This window comes from Acomys russatus, chromosome 18 (genome assembly GCF_903995435.1).
Source record: "Acomys russatus chromosome 18, mAcoRus1.1, whole genome shotgun sequence".
Taxonomy (NCBI): Eukaryota; Metazoa; Chordata; class Mammalia; order Rodentia; family Muridae; genus Acomys; species Acomys russatus.
In genome coordinates, this window is record NC_067154.1 from 44,306,859 (window position 1) to 44,326,996 (window position 20,138).

Below are 20,138 nucleotides of genomic sequence, written 5' to 3' on the forward strand. Positions count from 1 at the left end.
ATGTAATATGAGTAAATTAATAAAATATTTTTAAAAAAGACAAAACTGGACAAAGCTTACACGATGATAAGATAGCTCCTGTTCTGTAGAAACCTGCAGCACTGAAAGATCATATTAGCCACTATTGGCATTAGTTTCATATTTCCTTAAGTTTGGTGTGAGTATGTTACACTTTGGTTCTTTATGAAAGATTGGGGAAATCATTGGGACCAACAAAGTGTCATTTATCAGCAGGAGTTAAGTTTGCCCTAATTTATTCTATCCAAGTAAAATTTTGGAAAACTCACGTATGACAACTTTGTTTTTTCTTAGTAATAAGTGCCTTTCCTAGATAAATGGGTTAACATTTTGTCAAATTTGTGATAAGTCTTATGAGATATTTTTGTAATTTTATCTTTTGGTAATTTTGTTTTCTACAGGAAAATGACTGAGAGAGATGAGCCAAAAGCCACAATTAGCCGGTACAGATCTGAGGACATGCTGGACAGGTGAGGTACTTGTGAACCCTTCCGTGCTTTAAACACACTGCTAGCATCAACCCCACCGTGTGCTAGCATCAACCCCACTGTGTGCTAGCATCAACCCCACTGTGTGCTAGCATCAATTCCATTCTTACAGTGCAGTGAGGCATTGCAGTGTCTACTTACATCGTCTTTGCACTGCTGCTATTTTTATCTCAAAAAGGAGAAGCCTCCTGAGACCGGATTATCTCCTCAACCATGGAATCTTAGCTAGATGAATTGTTTTCCCAGGGTCTAGATTTTAGGGAACAGTAGATTAACTTAGAAGACTGTGACCTGAGTATGAGTTTTGAGTGTGGGTAGGACAGACAGACCCTGTATGGACTCTGTTAGTTCCATGTACACAGAAGAATGTCAGTTTTTATTCCAATCTTGGGTTCTTTCATTTTGATGGCAAAAAGCAGCAGCTTCTTGTTGTTAGAACTGTGAATTGTGCTAAAGTTGAAATAATGTATGGTATGAAAAATAAAAGATCCTAAAGCTGGAGACTATTTCAAAGACTAGGTTAGGGTGCCCCCTAGTGTTCTGCTTTTGAAGTAAAGCTTTCCCTTGGATCTTTTAAAAACAATTCTTTGAATTAAAAGTTGCACACAACCTGTTTTGATGATGCTCCCCCGCCACACCCAGATCTACCCCCTCCACACTCATTGTCTTAGTTACATTTTTATTGCTTTGATAAAACGCCATGACCAAGACAACTTATAAAAGAAAGCATTTAATTGGTTTCAGGTTTTAGTGGGTTAGAGTCCATGATGGCAGAGTGGAGGAACCTCACATCTTGATCTTAGCCATGAGGCAGGAAAAGGGGGTGGTGCTCCTGTTTTTAAAACCTTAAAGCCCACCCCTGGTGACCCACCTCCTTTAACAAGGCCATATCTCATAATCCTTCCCAAAGAGGTCCACCAAACCGGGACCAGTTGTTCAACCATATGAGCCTATGAGGTCTGTTCTCATTCAACTTTGTGTCCTGTTTTGTTTTTGTTTTACCTATCAAGACTAATTGATCTAGGTTGGTATTGAGTCTTCCACAAGATTGTGTTCAGCTTATCAGGGAATAGTTTTAGAGAACATTGTCTCTCTCCAAGAGGCTAACAATTGCCAATAGCTTCATGGTTAGGAGTTTGACTTCCTGCCCAACTCCCATCCTCATTTGCTGGGATCTGGTCTGGATTGCATGGTTTTGTTAATGCTATCACAGTGCTGTGAATTTATATGTGCACCCGCCCTGTTGTCCAGAACACACTGTTCCATTATAGCCATTCACTGTTTTTTTTTTTTTTTTTTTTTTTCTTACACTCTCTCTGCCCTCTATTCTGCAATGAGATCCCTGAGTTTTGGGAGAAGGGGGTATGGACTATATATAATCCATATAAAGCTGAGCATTTTGTGGTTTCCTTTTCTCTTCACCTTTGCCAGTTGTGGGTCACTGTGTTACTTACCATCTACTGCAAATAGAAGTTTCTCTGATGCATTAATGTATAGTTATAATGATAAGGAAGGGGTCAGTTTAAATAATATGCCAATTCAGCAGAATAATAAAAGCAGGTTCTTTCCTGGGCCTAACAATTATGTTTGTTGAAGTAAACGAATTTGTCAAGATACAGTGTTTTTAATCCACCTCTCCTTTTCCCCAAATCTAAATGCCTTAACACAATAGACCATTGCTTGATTTATGAGAGCCTATTACCCAGGGAGTGAGCAACTCAGGCAGCTAAGTTCTTTCCATGTTTTTTTTTGCTGTCATTTTCAAACCATGGCACCAAAAATCCAAATGAGTTAATATATCAGTGAGTCCAGAAAGTGAACAGCTAATGTAACTATACACTCAAAACTGGAAACAATGTCAACGTGGCCTCAATAGCCCCTTTTACTTTCAAATAGTGTGAAAATGGTAACACATAGAAAACAGTTGTTTTACAAGCAAATGATTAAATATGAAAGTGTTCGTGCATCAAAGAGGTCTGTAAGAAGTTTGACAAACTAAATGTTTATGAAAACATCTGTGTTGTGTACGAGGAGTCTCAGAAAGAAACACTGTTTCTGAAACAGATAAGGCCCAAATCTTGGATAACCAACCTACCAATACGTAGCAACATACACTGACTTTGGAAAAGCTCAAATAAAATCTTTTCTAAGTATTACTTATTTTTATTTAACAACTCACAATAGTGCTTAGTAGTGCTTCATAAATTCTTACCCTCTCTATATTTAAAAACAATTCTATGAACATTTCTTTCATATATGCATATAATACATTTTATCACATTCATTGCCACACCTCCCTCTAACTTCATCTAGATCCATCCCTTCTCCTCAATTTCCTTTAAATTTTTTTATTTATTTGTTCATCCACTTATCTATATATTTGTGGATGTTTTCCTTGCATGTACATGTGCATGCCTTGGTGTTGGAGGAGGCTAGAGGAAGGTGTGACCTGCCAAATGGGTGCTGGAAATTGAACCTAGATCCACTGGAAGAACAACCAGTACTCTTAACTGCTGAACATTCTCTTCAGACACACACACACACACACACACACACACACACCTACACACCTGTATAGTCCAAGTCAAATTTGTGCTGCTCATGTGCTTATGGCTGTGGTGCCCCCTATTGGAGCCTGGTCAACCTACCAGGAACAGCACTCTTTAAAAATATATTTTTTTTTACATATACATTTATATTATTACACACAAAATAAGCTACATACAGCAGGAAGAACCATGAAACAATCAGGAATTATATAAGTGTTACATGGAATAGCACTCTTAAAGAAAACCTTGACTCTCTAGAAACCATTACTTGTCAATACTCTTCAGTTGGGAATGGGAGTTTGGATACCCTTTTGCTGCATTCTGGAATGTTGACTGGCTTGATCTAGTGGGAGCCTTGTACAGGCCTCACTATCCTATATATTTTAAGCACAACTTTCCACAAGGAAAAACCTTTCATCTTTCTCATGATAGAACAAAATGTCAGCTTACAAACCCAGAGGCTCAGTTGCTGTGGGTTCCTACTCTTAGCTCATCCATGTCTCTGTTAGGGTGTTAGGGTTATACTTTTACATTTCTACTGCTTAGAAAAATCATCAAATTTAGCATCTTAAGACATTGGGTGTAAATAATAATGAATTTTCTGAAGAAAAAATATTTTGTGATCCAATACAGGAGATTTTAGGCATCATGAAAGCATCTCACCAAATTTATTCAGATAGTTATGCATTTTCTTCTCTGAAGTAACCTCTACCTTTTTCTAGTGACTTTAAATTCATGGACAAGCACAAATAAAGGAAGAATTAACTGAGTTTTCACCTTTGCTCAAACTGTGCCATTGTTTCCTTCTTTTTCCAGAACACTGTCCACATTTAGGGCATCAGAAGCACCGAAGATGTAAGTATCCTCCTAACTGAGGTGTGTTTCCTTGTATGCATTTGAAAACAATCAAGGCGTACAGCCTTCAGGCCAAAGGTGTCATGGGAATACAGCCTCGGCCCTGTGGTGTTGGCAGAGTTAGCAGTGGAGGAGAAGAACCAAACTAGGCAGCAAGGGATCAAGTACTTTCTGGCTAGACTTGTGCTACAAAAGCTTACCTGCCAGCACTCCAACCAATCACTTAAGCTTACATCAACGCCTCTAATCTTATATTTAAAAACAGACTCAGGGCTGGAGAGATGGCTTAGTGGTTATGGGCCCTGGCTGGTCTTTCAGAGGATCCAGGTTCGATTCCTAGCACCCAGCTTACAAACCTCTGTAATTCCAGTCCTGGGGAGATCTGATGCCCTCTTCTGGCATCCTCCAGCACCCTGACTGTAAGTGGTGCACAGAAACATATGCAGGCAAAACACCCATGCACATAAAAGCAAAATAAAGTAAAATGATGGGCCATGGTTTTCTTCTGTTTCCTACTCTTTCTCACTCTACACCTCATCTCTCTGCTCTACACCCCTCACATCAGTGCCTCTTCCCTTAGTGCTGAATCATGAAATTGTCAAGCACATTTCCCCCAGCATATATTCCTAGTAAGCAATACAAATTAAATGGACTTTTTGAATATAATTACCTTTAATAATTGTATTTATGGATAAAATACTTTGTGTGCTGGATCTTAATCTTAATGTGTGAAGCAGAATTGCCATTTTGGAGGATCTGAACATATTAATAAGTGTGAAGTGGAGATTACAAATGTGTGTCCCTCAATTTTTAAGATCATATTTCTAATGCAAAAAAACCAGTATGAGTCTGTCAACACAACATAGTAATAAGATGAAGAGAATACAGATCCACAGCCTGTCACATGGATTCACCTGAACTTCACACGATTAACACCATGTGCTAGCAACTTTCTCAGCCAGTTTCATCTTTTTAACTAGCTGTGCAAGACTCAGATAGGGTATAGAACAGGTAAACTAAGAAAGAACTTTTTTCTTACTGCTTTTTGATCCGCAAGTGAAATATTTTATTGTAGATGGGCAGTCGATTATAAGATGTTTCAAAGGCATGCATGTGCCTGCGAATAAGTATATGTGTGTGTGCACTCATGTGTGTGTGTGTGTGTGTGTGTGTAAGCTGAAGGACAGTGATGACCTGTTGCTCTGCTCACTAAACAGGTCTGCTGGCAGCTCCTTTAGTGCAAACACTACCACCACGGCTTCCACCCCTGCTACCACACCTGTAAAGAAAAAGAGGTAAGACGGGCCCCTGGGTCTGCCTCTTGCTAACACCCTGCAAAAGACGGTTGCTTATTAACTGCCAGATCACCACCCCCCAAGGCTTGCAGGTGTGTCCAGAACTGTTTTTCTCAGTCTTCGTTCCAAATATCATAGCATCCTTACATCTCTGAAGCTCTGGGTCATGATTTGATGATTCTTTCTTTGGTTTCTGTAGTAGTTGGTACGGAAGCCGAGTTTGTGTATTCTAAGAGGGCCTAAACACCGAGCTCCTCTAGCTGACTCTGATGGTGAGCTTATAAGTTACGTTGTGCTACAGGGGCTACAGGGCATGGCTTGAAATCATGATTGGTGAATAACCACACATTACCATGCACCCATTGGGTTCCCCCTGTGCTCTGTACATCAGCCTAGTTCTACTTAAAACCAGAGTAAAGGCCCTTTCTTCAGACTTCACTCTGTTTCCTTTGTTCCTTTAGAGCCTAAAGTTTAGACAATTATATTTCTTTATATATATATATATATATATATATATATATATATATATATATAGTCTATGTCACCCATAAAATTAAAAATAAATCTACTAGGTGACCCACTATATTCTTTTTTAAAATTTTATTTTATTAATTTATTCATATTACATCTAAATGGTTATCCCTTCCCTTGTATCCTCCCATTCCTCCCTCCCTTTCATTTTCCCCTTACTCCCCTCTCCTATGACTGTGACTGAGGGGGATTACCTCCCTCTGTATATGCTCATAGGGTATCAAGTCTCTTCTTGATAGCCTGCTATCCTTCCTCTGAGTGCCCCCATTCAGGGGACGTGTGACCCACTATACTCTTAAGTATGTTCCTAAAGAACTCTAAGTCAGCATCTCCCAGATAAATGGGAGAGGGAGGGTTAATAGAGGGAAGGTAGTGGTGTACTCAATGGACAATACATACCTGTGTGAAAATACTTAAAAATTAGTTTTTAAAAAATAAAAATAAACACAATCAAACATGCCAGTATTTACTCCAGCACTGCTCACAAGAACTATGAGCTATGGAAACCAACATAGGTATCTAACAGTGGGGGAATAGATACAGAACATGTAGTCTATAACACATTGGTTTTTTTTTTTTTAATTTATTCTTGTTACATCTCAATGTTCATCCCATCCCTTGTATCCTCCCATTCCCCCCCCCCCCATTTTCCCATTATTCCCCTCCCCTATGACTATTCCTGAGGGGGATTACGTCCCCCTATATATTCTCATAGGGTATCAAGTCTCTTCTTGGCTACTTGCTGTCCTTCTTCTGAGTGCCACCAGGTCTCCCCCTCCTTCACTTACCAGGAAACACACTGGTTTTTGTTTTTGCTGTAAAGTCATGGCTAGATTGAAGTTATGTCCACTGGAGATGCATGTAACAAGCAAATCCAGCCAGTTTACTTCGGGAGTGTTGGCCAGTGTTCCTGGCCTCCTCAGCCTCAACATCCCTCCCCCATCCCACGTTACGTTCTTTGTCTCTTTCATTTTGTTGTTCTTATCTTAGCCTTCCCAGCAGAGTCCTTGGCTACAGAGATAGTTGTATAAAATTATATCCCCGAACTATAAAGTCCTCTGAGGCTAGCATTGTCGTGGCATCGATTTCTGGTGGTGGATCTTGTCAGACAGTTTCAAGGCTGAAAGAGAATAAAGTTGTTCTTTCCATTATGAACTACACCAGGAAAGTAGAAAAAGAGAAAGAACAACAGGATGAACACACACAAACCTGCAGCCTAGGCTTAACCGTCGTTATTCTCTCAGTTTTTACTTTGTAATAAAATGTCGACATTGCCAAAGGAAATGAAAAAAGCAGTTCACGTGGAGGGAAAACAGCCTGAAGTATAGGATCCTTTCCTCCTGCGCCACTTATGAAAATGTTCATTTTATCTCCAAGGCTTTCTGTGAGACATATCTTTTTAGCTATCAACTGCCCTCCCCGCCTCCCCGGGACCACCAGATTGGGTGGGATCAGCCATCCAAACGCCGTGGTTATGACTGATGTCATTTCTTAACAGACAGTCCTGGTTCCCACCACCCCCTCCTGGTCACAGTGCCTCTCTAAGCCCAGGAGCCAGCAGAAGGTAAGGGAGGGCGTCAGGTGTAATTGCTTTGCCACGATGGAAGACTATATCAGCCACTGGCGGTGTATAACTGTGGGTGCTTTTGAATAAGTTGATGGTGGTTGTGTGAACTCTGAAGATGATGGTGCCCAGTGGGAGTGGGTCAGGGGAGAAATGTGACAAGCTGTGAGAACTGAGTAGCTGCCCATGTTAGTCTGCAATGGTTTCCATGACAAAGTGCCACAGCTGTAGCAGGTTAAGCCGTGGGAAGTTCTTGCCTCGCTGTGAAAGATCAAGACGTGGGTGGGGTCGGCTCCTCCTGAGGGAGGTGAGGGAATCCTGCCCTTCTGAGTAGCCCTGGCTTCCTGGCAATCGTTGACATTCCCCAGTCTGAACAGGCTGACTCTCCATGCCAACTGTCATCCTCACGAGGCTGAGCACAAACTTCTTTTGCTTCTAAGAACACCAGACCTGTTGGACTGGGGCTCCGCCTTCTTCCAATGTGACCTCATAGTAACTCACACTAACAAGACCTGACGAGACCCCCCTCCTCCAAATGCCGCATTCTCAGGAGAAACAAGTGAAGACCTCCACATGGGAATTTCAAGGGGACACAATTCAACTCCTAAAAGTGTCAGGGAGAGAACTGAGCCAAACTTCAGGCAGGGGCTCCACTGTGGGTTCATCTGCTTCAAGGTCAGATGACCAGTGGGGATATGGGTGACAACTTCCTTATAAACATGAAGTGACAAATGAGTGTTTTCCATTTACTTGTTGTTTTTGAGAAGAAACATAACTAAAATTATAGACCAGCAATTCAATAAGTATTTAATAGATGAATCAAATACCATCAAATACCATTCTGGATCATTGGGCTCTCTCTGTGAACAAAACACAGAGCCGGAACCTTGGCTTTTAGAGAAGAGTCTTCCAGAAGCGGCGAATTCCTTTGGTGTATGTCTCCACTAACACAGGAGAGAGGAGGGGCCTCCAACCAAGGTCAGATGTACATTAAGATAGCCTACATTTTTTCATGTCAGAAGCCAAAATATCTTCACCAAAATATTTCCATATTTCAAGGAGATTTTTGTCCTGCTTACAACTGTGAAACCCTATGTGTGTGTGTGTAGTGTAACATCGGCGTATTTTCTAAATGCCCATCTGCTACACAGACTTCTGGTGTCGCTTTTATTTCTAAATGATGGAAATATGTGGAAATAAATGTCCTTTGATGTAATTTAAGTTGGATCTGTAAAGATATAAAACTTTAGTTGGGCAAGGAAATTAAATTACCCTTTCACGCCTGTCTCTGCATCTTTCTATACACTTATATACAAATATGACATGTCAGTAAAGCTATAGAACACATTAAATAATCGTAATTTCAAATAACACCCACTTTCTCTTAAAATGCTTGACTCTTAAGAGTGTACATCTGTGGGTGACTTCCTGTTACACATGCATATCTGTGGGTGACTTTCTGTTATGTGAACTGCCTCGTTTGACTCTATTTCTAGTGTAAAGCATCCTTTTTCTGGTAATAACCTACAGCTGGCCACACTTCTCTCTGTTGGTTAGAGTATCCTCTCCTACCCCCAAGTATCAGGGGACCCATTTGACTTTTCTTTGATAGGCAACAAATGGTATTTTTTGCTAGAAGTATTTATTAGATAATTCCAAAATAACTTTTATTTTCATTCATTCTTCCTGTTGCTGGTATGAATATAAATTACCATTGCAATGGGCAAGCAATTATATAACTTGTATAAATGTTCAAAGATTGGCCTTGTGTCAGAATCGCATACATTCAAGGCCTGTTAAGCTCGTGGGTGTGGGTTGGCTCAGAGCTGGCAGCCCTGGCTATTAGCCATAGCAATCCAGCAATTTGCTGGATGTGCTTTCACAAGGAAGATAAAGTGAACAACAGTGCTCCTTTAAAAAAAAAATCTGGCTCAGAGTCACAGCACTACAACCAAGGAATGAATTAGATTGTGAGTGTCATTGATCAGTATAGCTCTCTGCTCCTATTTTAGAATTGCGGGGTATTTACATAATGCCCAAACTGAAAGGATTCTCGCACCAGCCTTTCAGAGAAGGAGGTGATAGCAACAGTATCACAAGGGCTTGAGTCTAAAGAGCCTTGCTTTGGAGTCAAGGACAGTGTCTTTTTCTCTAATGTCTTTAATGCTGGTGCCTTCCCAGAGATGACAAGTAGACTTTGTAGTAAATGCTAAAAAAAAAAAAAAAAAAAAAAGGAGTGATTACTAATGACAAAAGGGATTGAATGCTACAAAACCAAATCTCTGTCCTCAAAGGAACCAGAGTAAATGAAAATAGGTCTCAGATAAGACTGAGGGACTATGAGTTTTAAGTTAGGAGCATAATGCTAAATTTATTTCTCTTTATCCTCTGCTAGTACACTGGGATCCTCTCTCCTTTCTCCTCCCTCCCCTTTCCCTCTGTCTCTGTTCTGCCTCCACCACTGGGTTTTCTGTTCATTTCACAGGTGTGCTCTCACTGTGCCATCTGTCTGTGAAATGTTTTATCTCTGTGTTTCATGCTTAAACATCCTCTGACATCACCACCATCCCAAGAGACAGCCTCTCTCCAAACAGTGTTTTCCAGATTTCTCTGCAGCCTTTAGCATCATGGGTCATTCCCTTCCTTGTTTGTTCTCTCCTTAACTTAACATTCTAGGTAAGAAATCAAAATGAGTAGTGTTTAGATTGAAAGTTTGTATTGGTGCAGCATAAACCGGAATAAAGGGTCTCAACCTGTTTTATTAATGAAGGTCATCATTTCATATTTTTATTGTCTATCTACCATCTATCTTTACACATGCATGCTTATGCCTGTGACTGTAAATCTATCTGTATATGCATCCTAACTTTTATATTTACGTCTATAACTGTATCTGTATCTGCATATTTAAGTAAGCAAAGCTAGCAAGGTCAGCTACACTTAAACAATTACGTACCAGTCTGAAAGGACATTTAAAATAAAGTCTTAAAAAAAATCACATTTAAGGCAGAGGCAGGCGGATCGCTGTGAGTTCGAGGCCAGCCTGGTCTACAAAGTGAGTCCAGGATGGCCAAAGCTACACAGAGAAACCCTGTCTCAAAAAACCAAAAAAAAAAAAAAAAAAAAAAAAAAAAAAATCACATTTAGGGCTGGAGAGATGGCTCAGAGGTTAAAAGTGCTGCCTGCTCTTCCAGAGGTCCTGAGTTCAATTTCCAGAAACCATATGGTGGCTTACAACCATCTATAATGTGATCTGATGCCTTCTTCTGGCCTGCAGGTGTATATGCAGACAGAGACTGTATACATAATAAATAAATCTTTAAAAAAAAAAAAATCACATTTAGCTGGGGTATGGTGGTGCCTGCCTTTAATCCCAGCACTTGGGAAGCAGAGACAGGTGAATCTAGGCTGGAGAGGCTATCCAGGGCCAGCCAGGACCCTGTTTCAAACAAGACAAACCACCAAGATAACACATTTATAGCTAAATAAAGAACGTAAATATCTCAAATGAAGAGAAGAAGAAGAAGAAGAAGAAGAAGAAGAAGAAGAAGAAGAAGAAGAAGAAGAAGAAGAAGAAGAAGAAGAAGAAGCAAAGCAAAGCAAAACCAAAACAACAAACAACCCCAAACCCCTCCTATGTTCTGAGTTTTTCCCAGCTCTGAAACTTAAACATTCCCCATGGCTAAGTCTGGACTCTCTTCCTGAGCTCTATGCAAAGCCCTGGAAACCAACGATGAACAAAACTGTAAACAATAAAGCAAAATGTCTTTTACAGATGAAAATGTGAATGGCACAAAACTAGTTTTAATGTTTGAAATACCACCCTGAAATACTTTAAGCAATTTTTGTCTTGTCTTGTTTTGTTTTTTGAGACAGGGTTTCTCTGTGTAGGCCTGGCTGTCCTGGACTCACTTTGTAGACCAGGCTCTGGCCTCAAACTCACAGCAACCTACCTGCCTCCGCCTCCCTAGTGCTAGGATTAAAGGCGTGGGCCACCACGCCCAGCATACTTTAAGCAATTTTTAAGGCTTAAGAATAGAACTTGGTACCAGATTTGATTTTTGCATGGCTTTACTCTTATTAATGAAAGGAATATTGTCAGACTTAAAAATAAATTGTGATAAATTAATTGTTTGAAACATGTAGCTGTTGCTCATGACTTTATTTTAATTTCAATAATTTCCAAACTAAAATTTCCAAGACTAAATAAAATAAAACTTCCTAAGAAAATTTTAATTTTCAGTTCCACATACATTAATTAGTCTTGAAATGAAGGGTTCAGGTAGGAACGATTAAACAAAATAGCAGACAAAATGAAACATTTCCACTCCATCTGGGTTGAATGCTGAGGCATATTTAATTCATGACACTAGGACACAGCATGCAAAGTTTGCTTAAACAAACCCATTTCCCCGTCCAACTGATTTCCCAGGTTGTCTTGGGCAGTGTGCTGCTCAGCAGGTTGGAAATGTTGTTTGGGACCACAAATAACCAGCACAGTGTTTTCAATTATCAGGATATGTCAACACGTTTATATTCTCTGAAGGTTTATCCAATGCCATCAGCACAAATATTTTTCTTTAATTTTTATCAAGACTGAATAAAAAACCTTAGCTTTATTAGTTCTTCTTTATTACATTCACCTCTGTTCTCCTGCCCTTGGGATCAAGCTTTACTGCTTTCTCTTTATTCAAATCTTTCATCTTAAAATGTTGTCTTTGACGTTTTCTGAGCAGATCTTCCAAGCCCATCCAGTTTGCACCCTTGGTCTTTTAATCCTGCCAACGAGTTCCCTCTGCGTTATGCTGGTTCCAATCATCTTCAGCTCTTAGGAACAGCTCTCCCTCAGGTCAGTGAGGGCCTTAGTGATACCGTCCTGGTTTCCCCCTGCACAGTTGCACTACAGCTTTGTGACCATAGTAAGCCCCTCACCACACATTTCTAGGTTTTGGTTTTCTTTTAACCTATACCAAATCATTATGTGTCTGTATACCTAAAGCTCAGAGCCATGCCCTCCTCTCTCTCCGACCTCCAGCTGCAGTGCACAGCCAGGACAGCAAAGACCACTTGGTCCTCCAGATTTCTCTGATTTTCATTGGATAACCACCCACTTTCTTGACACTTTTGCTTAAATCTCTAAAAAATAACTGGAAGCTTAGCTTGTTTGTGATACTTGTAATTTACTGAACCCTGGTCTTTTTTTTTTCTTTTTCTTTCTTTTTATTAATTTATTGTTGTTACATCTCAATGTTTATCCCATCCCTTGTATCCTCCCATTCTTCCTTCCCTCCCATTTTCCCCTCATTCCCCTCCCCTATGACTGTTCCTGAGGGGGATTACCTCCCCCTGTATATGCTCATAGGGTATCAAGTCTCTTCTTGGTAACCTGCTATCCTTCCTCTGAGTGCCACCAGGTCTCCCCCTCCAGGGGACATGGTCAAATATGAGGCACCAGAGTTCGTGAGAAAGTCATATCCCACTCTCCACTCAACTGTGGAGAATGTTCTGACCATTGGCTAGATCTGGGTAGGGGTTTAAAGTTTACCGCCTGTATTGTCTTTGGCTGGTGCCTTAGTTTGAGCGGGACCCCTGGGCCCAAATCTGCCTATCATAATGTTCTACTTGTAGGTTTCTAGGACCCTCTGGATCCTTCTACTTTGTTATTCTCCCATGCTTCTCTCATTTAGAGTCCCAATAGGATGTCCTCCCCTCTGTCCCAGTTTCCAGGAAACTGAACCCTGGTCTTTTACCTTAGTTAACACCACCAAAATTTCCAGCCATTTGAACGCTAAAACACATTCACCTTCTAGTTTCTTTCTGTTGCTGCAATAAAAAAATACCCTGACCCCCCTCCCCCATCAATGTACGGGAGAAGGAGATTTATTTCATCCTATGATTCCAGGCTATACTTTACCATCATGGAGAATTCAAGGCAGGAACTTCAAACAACTAGTTACAGCAGGCTAGTCCACAGTGACGAGCAGGGAGGAGTGGGTGCAGGCTAGTCCACAGTGACGAGCAGGGAGGAGTGGGTGCAGGCTAGTCCACAGTGACCAGCAGGGAGGAGTGGGTGCAGGCTAGTCCACAGTGACCAGCAGGGAGAAATGGGTGCAGGCTAGTCCACAGTGACCAGCAGGGAGGAGTGGATGCAGACAGGTTTACCTGCTTACTTGTGCTCATCTTGATTTCTCCACTTTTACTCAGCCCAGAATTCCTTACCTAGGGAATGGTGCCATCCACCCTGGGCTGGGACTTCCTATACCATATCAATTAACTTAATTAAGAGCATTTCTGGCAGCTTTGCCTACCAGTCAATTCAGTGTAGAAAATTCTCTATTGAGTTTTTCTTCTCAGGCGATTCTAACCTGCGTTGACAGTTAAAGTTAACCATGATAAAAGTCAAAGGTATTTTTCCTACTTAACCAAGTGTACCCAATGCACAAACAATCCTGACATCTTCTAAATGCGTTTAGAATCCACGTGCCTCCTTGTATTTCTATCACTTTGAATCCTTTCTCTCCTGGATTATAACAGTCAGATTCTCTCTGTAGTCTCCTTTCCCTCGCCCTCACACCCACCCTTCACTCCTTTTCTATATGGCTGACAAGGGTATATTTGTTTTAAAAAGTAGTACTCAGATCATCTCACCTTCCTAAGTAACAGTTACGATGATTTTGCGCGTTATCTCGCAAAAAACGAGCCGGGTCCTTATCAGGACGTGCGTGTTGTCCATCTGTTGAGAAACCCCTTGTTTGCTTCAGTTACTTAATCTGCATTATCTTGCGTATGCTGTTCTCTGCATTCTAGCACCCCACAGGACACCCAGCCTTTCCATCCTGAACACTGTCTTCTTCCCTGTGGGAGGCACCGAAGTTCTCACGCTGTGTGTTGATCTAGTTTCTCTTCAAGGTTTTCATGTCTGGTTTATACCATTCTGTTCTCTTAGCTTCACTTCTCTCGGCTGTTTTCTCTAAGAAAGTTTCCTCGGATTACTAAAATGCTACCTGCATAAGGTTTAAGTAGAGATATAAAATGGAAGGACGGTGACATTTTACTGAAGAAGTTCACGTCGAACTGTGTACCAAAAATCAGAAATCTCTGCGAGTCCTTTGGCCAGCCCTTGTCAGGTGTCTCTCATTGACTGGCATTTCCTACAGGCCATTCCGCCGCTGCTCCACTCAGCAGCCACACACTTGTTGTTTCTCGACCTCATTTTTCATATTCTCAGAAAATTTCCAGCATTATTTATGCCAGACAGTTTAGTTCTGTCTTTGCTATGCCTGGAAATCCCGGAAGAGCTCATCCTGCTATCCAACAGGAAATACTCTGTTGACCTTCGGAGGGGCACTCTGTGCATCCTATCTAAGGAGGGTTCCGTGCTACCTTTTACAACAAAACTTAAAGCCACCCACTCTGACAACTTCTATCACTGACCTCCACATCGTCGCTAGGTGGCAGTAGCACACTGATCTTAGTTTTGCTGGCGCCTTCACAGGTTTGCCTACTTAGAGCAGAGATGCTCCAAAGACTAACTAACTGCACATGGGCCAAACTCCCCAAAGAGGAAGGCAGCTCCTAGGAGAAAAAGGATCCTAAGAGGAGCTTATGTGTCCAGGAGACACTCTTTGCAAGTGTGATGAGAAATTCCTGTGCAAGAACACTGAGAGGCCACAGCGGTTTGGAATTCTTTATGATAGTTAAAGGTGCAAACTGCGGACATGCATAAGGAACACACAACAGTGCCTCCCGGCACTCAGGAGGCAGAGGCAGGCGGATCTCTGTGAGTTTGAGGCCAGCCTGGTGTACGGAATAAAGCCAGGATAGCCAAGGCTACACAGAAAAATAACCCTGTCTCAAAAAAAACAAAAAACAAACAAAAACAAACAAACAAAACCAAGCAAACAAACAAGATCCACTGTGGGGTCACGCAAAGAGCATCAGTATCGTATGGGAGATCTGATGTGCATGGTAAGCATCTAATGTGTACCGGAGGAACAGATCCTGGAAGACGATGGGAGAAATTACACAATGAAGGGCTTTCTAGCCCAAAGTGGTTTTACGCATACTGGTGCAGCCACTCAGTGTCAGCTGAAATGATTGCCCAGGGCTAGCGCGGTAGGACCAAAGGCACTGCTTTGCTCTGAGCAGGTAGACTCTGGACTACCACGAAGATGTTTGTTGTGGAGGTAATTCTCAAGCAATAAGAAATGCTTGGGGGTGGGTTGGGGTACGGAAGGCGCTCAGGTCAGAGGCTAGGGATCCTAAGTTAGCGATGCACTTTAAATGTGGCACATTTAGAATGAAGTTACTTGTGGAGCCAGTATCGAATTAAAAAAAAAAAAGGAAATAAATGTAGAATGCTGCCTGAGGGTTTTTCCCTCCTGAAATCTGTACTCAGAAAAATTATTTGTTAATAATCCTCATTTGGCAAGTAATAGTGCATTACCTTAAACAACTACTGCAGTATATTCATGAAATAAATGGGGTCATCTTGTAATCCTTTGCAACATTAAGTAAATGTGTTCATGGTAATTTACCAATAAACACATGTCCCTCCATTGATTCTAATTCCTAATATACATAAAGCGATGTATTTCCTCAGCTCGTGACCCCATCTGTGACTTTGTGGTTAGGTGGAGCTTATTCTACGTGCTTAGAATTTGACGACGGATTATACCCTCTACCACCCTTTGTTCCTCCTCTTCTCTGTGTCTTTCAAAAAAAAAAAAAAGCCATTGCTGATCTCTGTCTATGTGTAGAAAGCACCTGGATAGACGCTAGAGGTGCAGTGTGGTAGGTCCAATCCCCTACTTCAGGAGACTCAAATGCTGCCACGGATCACTAAACATGAAGGCAAATTCAAGCAGTTCTTGGCAGACTGATGAACACAAAGATGGAGACAGCTGATGAAGACAGTCAACAGGAGAAGCATTTGGGATACAGTTGACTCAATAGACACAGTTCCAGAGGTAGTAGTTAAATAATGAGTAAGGTTAAGGTGTAGTGAGGCGGAGGGGGCGTAGAGTGGAGAAGCAACAAACCCTGGTGGCAGAATGATGCTGTGTGTGCAAATTTGCACACGTGTAGTCTGGTTTCTGTGGTTTCACTTGTGTGTATGGAACTCTCTACAGGGAGTTCTGTGTAGCCATATTTTCCCAGGTACCTTTCCTAGTGGCAGGAAACCCAGTTATTCTAAACTTAATGTCTTGGGTAAAATTGGCTGCTGGCTCAAGGTGTCATGGGTATATACGTTCATACCTTATGGTAAACTCCAGTACCTTTTCAAAGTCTCAGCTTTCTGTTTAAGAATCAGCACTGTGCTTTTATGTCATCTGAGCTCTGTCTACATGTTAGTGTGAAGCAGGTGTAAAAGAAAGTACCCACATCATCAGTACAGCAAAGTGCTAGAAGGCCAGAGCCTCTGGCTGGGGGTCTCCTTCACTACTTTAACTGAAACAGTGTCAGAAAGTGTGACACAAAACAACTTGTCAGCAATTAATAATTCACATATTTTTTATATTTTTATTTGGTGTTTAAACCTTTGCATTCTCTTTTATTGCCGTATGTGATTCTTTTGTGAGAGTGAAGCATTCGCTAGGCTGGAGCCAATGACAGAACAGATAGATGGCAGACAACAGGTGTCGTTTGGAAGGCATGGAACACACATTACAGTGATAAAGAGTGGTCACAGAGTTCCTGCTGCCTTCTGAACCAAGCAATATATCTTAGTGAACTCAAATGCTCCTATGTATTTTGAGGACTTTGAGGTCTAGTGGTTAGATGTCGCATAAGATTCATTTACAAACCTGACTAGCCAGGTACAATCCCGACATGGGAAGGGGATGCAGGAGGCCCATGAGTTCAAGGCCAACCTGAGCCACACAGTGAGACCGTTCTGAAAGCAAAGCAAGCAATTTGTTAAGCCATATTAAAATACTAGCTTAACAGACAGTATAAATATTCATAAGTGCTATCCAGAATGCTGAGTGAGGGAGAACAATGAAGCCATTGTCTCTATTTTTCAGTACTAATAAAGCCAGTACATTTTCTTCTGGAATCATTTTCAAACACAAGAAAGAAAATAAGCACTGGATAAAAAAAAAAAAAATAAGATAGTGGACACATACCTGGCAAAATGAGAAAAATAACTATTTCCCATGCACCACCATTATATCTCATCCTTATTCTGTTCCAACCTCTTCTCTTATGGTTTTGACTTCCAGTTAGCGGATTGGTAGAATTTGAGGAGAAAAATCCTGATTGAGCAAGTTGCCATGGCAACCTTGCACTGTAGTTATATTTTTCTGTCTGTAACTATAAATGGTAAACTGTAACCTTTCTAATTACGCTGCAGCATTCTTAACTCTATTGGTACCAAATTCTCTACCAAGTTTCATCACACACACACACACACACACACACACACACACACACACACACACACACACACACCCAACAGATCTCGTTTTCATCTCAAAGAAAAGCTTCACATTAGCTAGAATCACTTATAAGTATTAACATCATCTGGCACTGATGCCAAATGCCTTAACAGTCATGCCTGTGTGTCTAGATTGCATATTCTAGACAGCTAAAATAATTAAGACAATAACCTGCGTATAGGTTTGTCATTTCTTTGAAGTGACATTTGAGTAGAGTCAGAAAGCTGGCTCAGCATAGGCAAGTAAAGGCCTTGACCTTGAGCAAGGACTTGCTTTTTCTTCAGTTGTTCAGGGACAACTCAAGCAGTCCCAGGCCTCCCCATGTCAATTTTAAGCAACTCATATATTCAAACTAGTGAAACCAGCACTTTGCCCAATACTGATTTCCATGGCCCCTCCCTCCCCTGCAGTCCCTGTTATTTCTTTCTCTGCCAAAGACCAATTGAGGTTGTAGAAGCCAAGAGATAGATGGTCCAGGTCCAAAGCAGAGATGAGGAAAAAGCTTGGAGAGTCAGGATACTTGGGATTTGTCACTTGCCAAAACATCACCCTGCCTTAACCATAAATGCCAGGCAGATTGAACAAGAAAGAAATAGCTTTGGTATTTAGCAGTATTGCCTGAATCTCTATCAGAGATGGCATATTTCACCTCAAAGTACAAATGCTCGGGCACATTTAAATGGCTGTCTTTGGTCATTCAAATTGTAGTGAGAGTCATTTAAATCAGATTTCTTCCCTACTGATACTGGCTGAAGGCGAGCACAGTGAGGCAAGGCTTAGCTTGTGCAGTAAGCAGAGGAAAGGGGCAAAAGTTGCAAGCAGGGAGTCCTGAGTGTTATACCCTGTGGGTGATGGCACTATTGATCACAGCAGCGTCTTACGAGGACGTTGGAAGTAAGAGGAGCCTGTAAAGATTGTGTCGTTTTTCTTTTCTTTTCTTTTCTTTTTTAAAGATTTTATTTATTTTATGTATGAGTGCTCTATCTGCATGTACACCTGCAGGCCAAAACAGGGCGTCAGATCCCAGTATAGATGGTTGTGAGCCACCATGTGGTTGCTGGGAATTGAACTCAGGACCTCTGGAAGAGCAGACAATGCTCTTATCCACTGAGCCATCTGTGTCGTTTTTCTTAAGGCTGTCTTTGTACTTGGGAAATGAGGCAACTTACCTTTTTGTCTTCTAATCTCTCAGCTGTTAAAACACACACACACACACACATACACACACACCAGATTCACAGATGGTGTAGGTTATTCTTGAGTGTGTACGAAGCGTGCACAATCCCTCCGTGTTCTAGTGTGCTTCAGTGGCAGACGGTGTTTTGTTGCAGAGATGCACACAGTTCAGTTATCCACTCACTGCAGGGAAAATGTCAGGGCTTTGAACAGTCCACCTGGCTTGGGTGAACAGACATGAATGATCCTCTTAGGTAAATGCCAACAAGGGCTAGGTCACGTGATGAGCATATGCTTGACCTTGGAAAGCCCTCACAGGTTTTGGTCAGAGTGGTTGTTGCTTTTGTATGCGCACTAGCAGAGGAAAAGAACTGTACTTGGTTCATTTTCTTAATGTCATTTAATTCTTGCAGGTTAGGAAAAACCCTGTCAGCTATTCTAATATTCTAATATGTTTAGATACCTGCGTTTCTAAGGACCAGCTGTCCACTGTATCCTTTTGTATATTTGTTTGTCAGATGTACTTATTTTCTCATCAAATATACATTCAAGTATTTTCCCTTGAATGTTTTATTTGCTTATTGGTGAATTCGGAAAATTAAAGAACATATCTTTTATCAGATATATGATTTATACTTTTTAATGTGTTGCTGACATTTTTCAATCTTTTTTTTTTCCTTTTGGTTTTTTGAGGCAGGGTTTCTCTGTGTAGCCTTAGCTGTCCTGGACTCACTTTGTAGACCAGTGATCTGCCTGCCTCTGCCTCCCTGAGTGCTGGGATTACAGGCCTGTATTTGCTAGATCAAAAATTAAAAAAAAAAAAAAACAAAAAAAAAACAACAACAACGTTGAAATCTGATTTTTCATGTTTTGTTAGGTGAATTATGCTTTTGAAAACATGTCCAAACAATGGTCACACAGAGTTTCTTCTAAATATTTTTTAGTCTCATGTTTTACATATAGTTCTATGGTCCATTTTGAGTAGATGATATTTTAGTGTTGATGTGTTTTTCCACCTCATCTGATAATGGCTAGGCTATTATTGCAAAAACTTTTTGCAAAAGACCTTTTTGCAACAACTACCTAAGGACTAAAAACTAGTGTGACTGAACCAGTATTTTATAAGTTAGGTCTCTATGTGTCTATTGACCAACTGTTTTCATGTGGTTGTTTTTTTTTTTTTTTTTCTGTTGCTAATGCCACCCCCCAAATTTGAAGTTAAG

The 20,138-nt window shown here is 41.0% G+C and overlaps 1 protein-coding gene across 1 annotated transcript in view; it reads left to right on the forward strand.

The window, feature by feature from the left end:
• Positions 1–20,138, forward strand: part of Scel (sciellin) — a 104,951-nt gene that overhangs the window by 20,155 nt on the left and 64,658 nt on the right. Inside the window, exons 5-8 of the mRNA XM_051160934.1 lie at positions 420–488; positions 3,872–3,910; positions 5,128–5,205; positions 7,235–7,300. Of these exons, the coding sequence (XP_051016891.1) occupies positions 420–488; positions 3,872–3,910; positions 5,128–5,205; positions 7,235–7,300 (252 nt within the window). The remainder of the gene's footprint in view (positions 1–419; positions 489–3,871; positions 3,911–5,127; positions 5,206–7,234; positions 7,301–20,138) is intronic.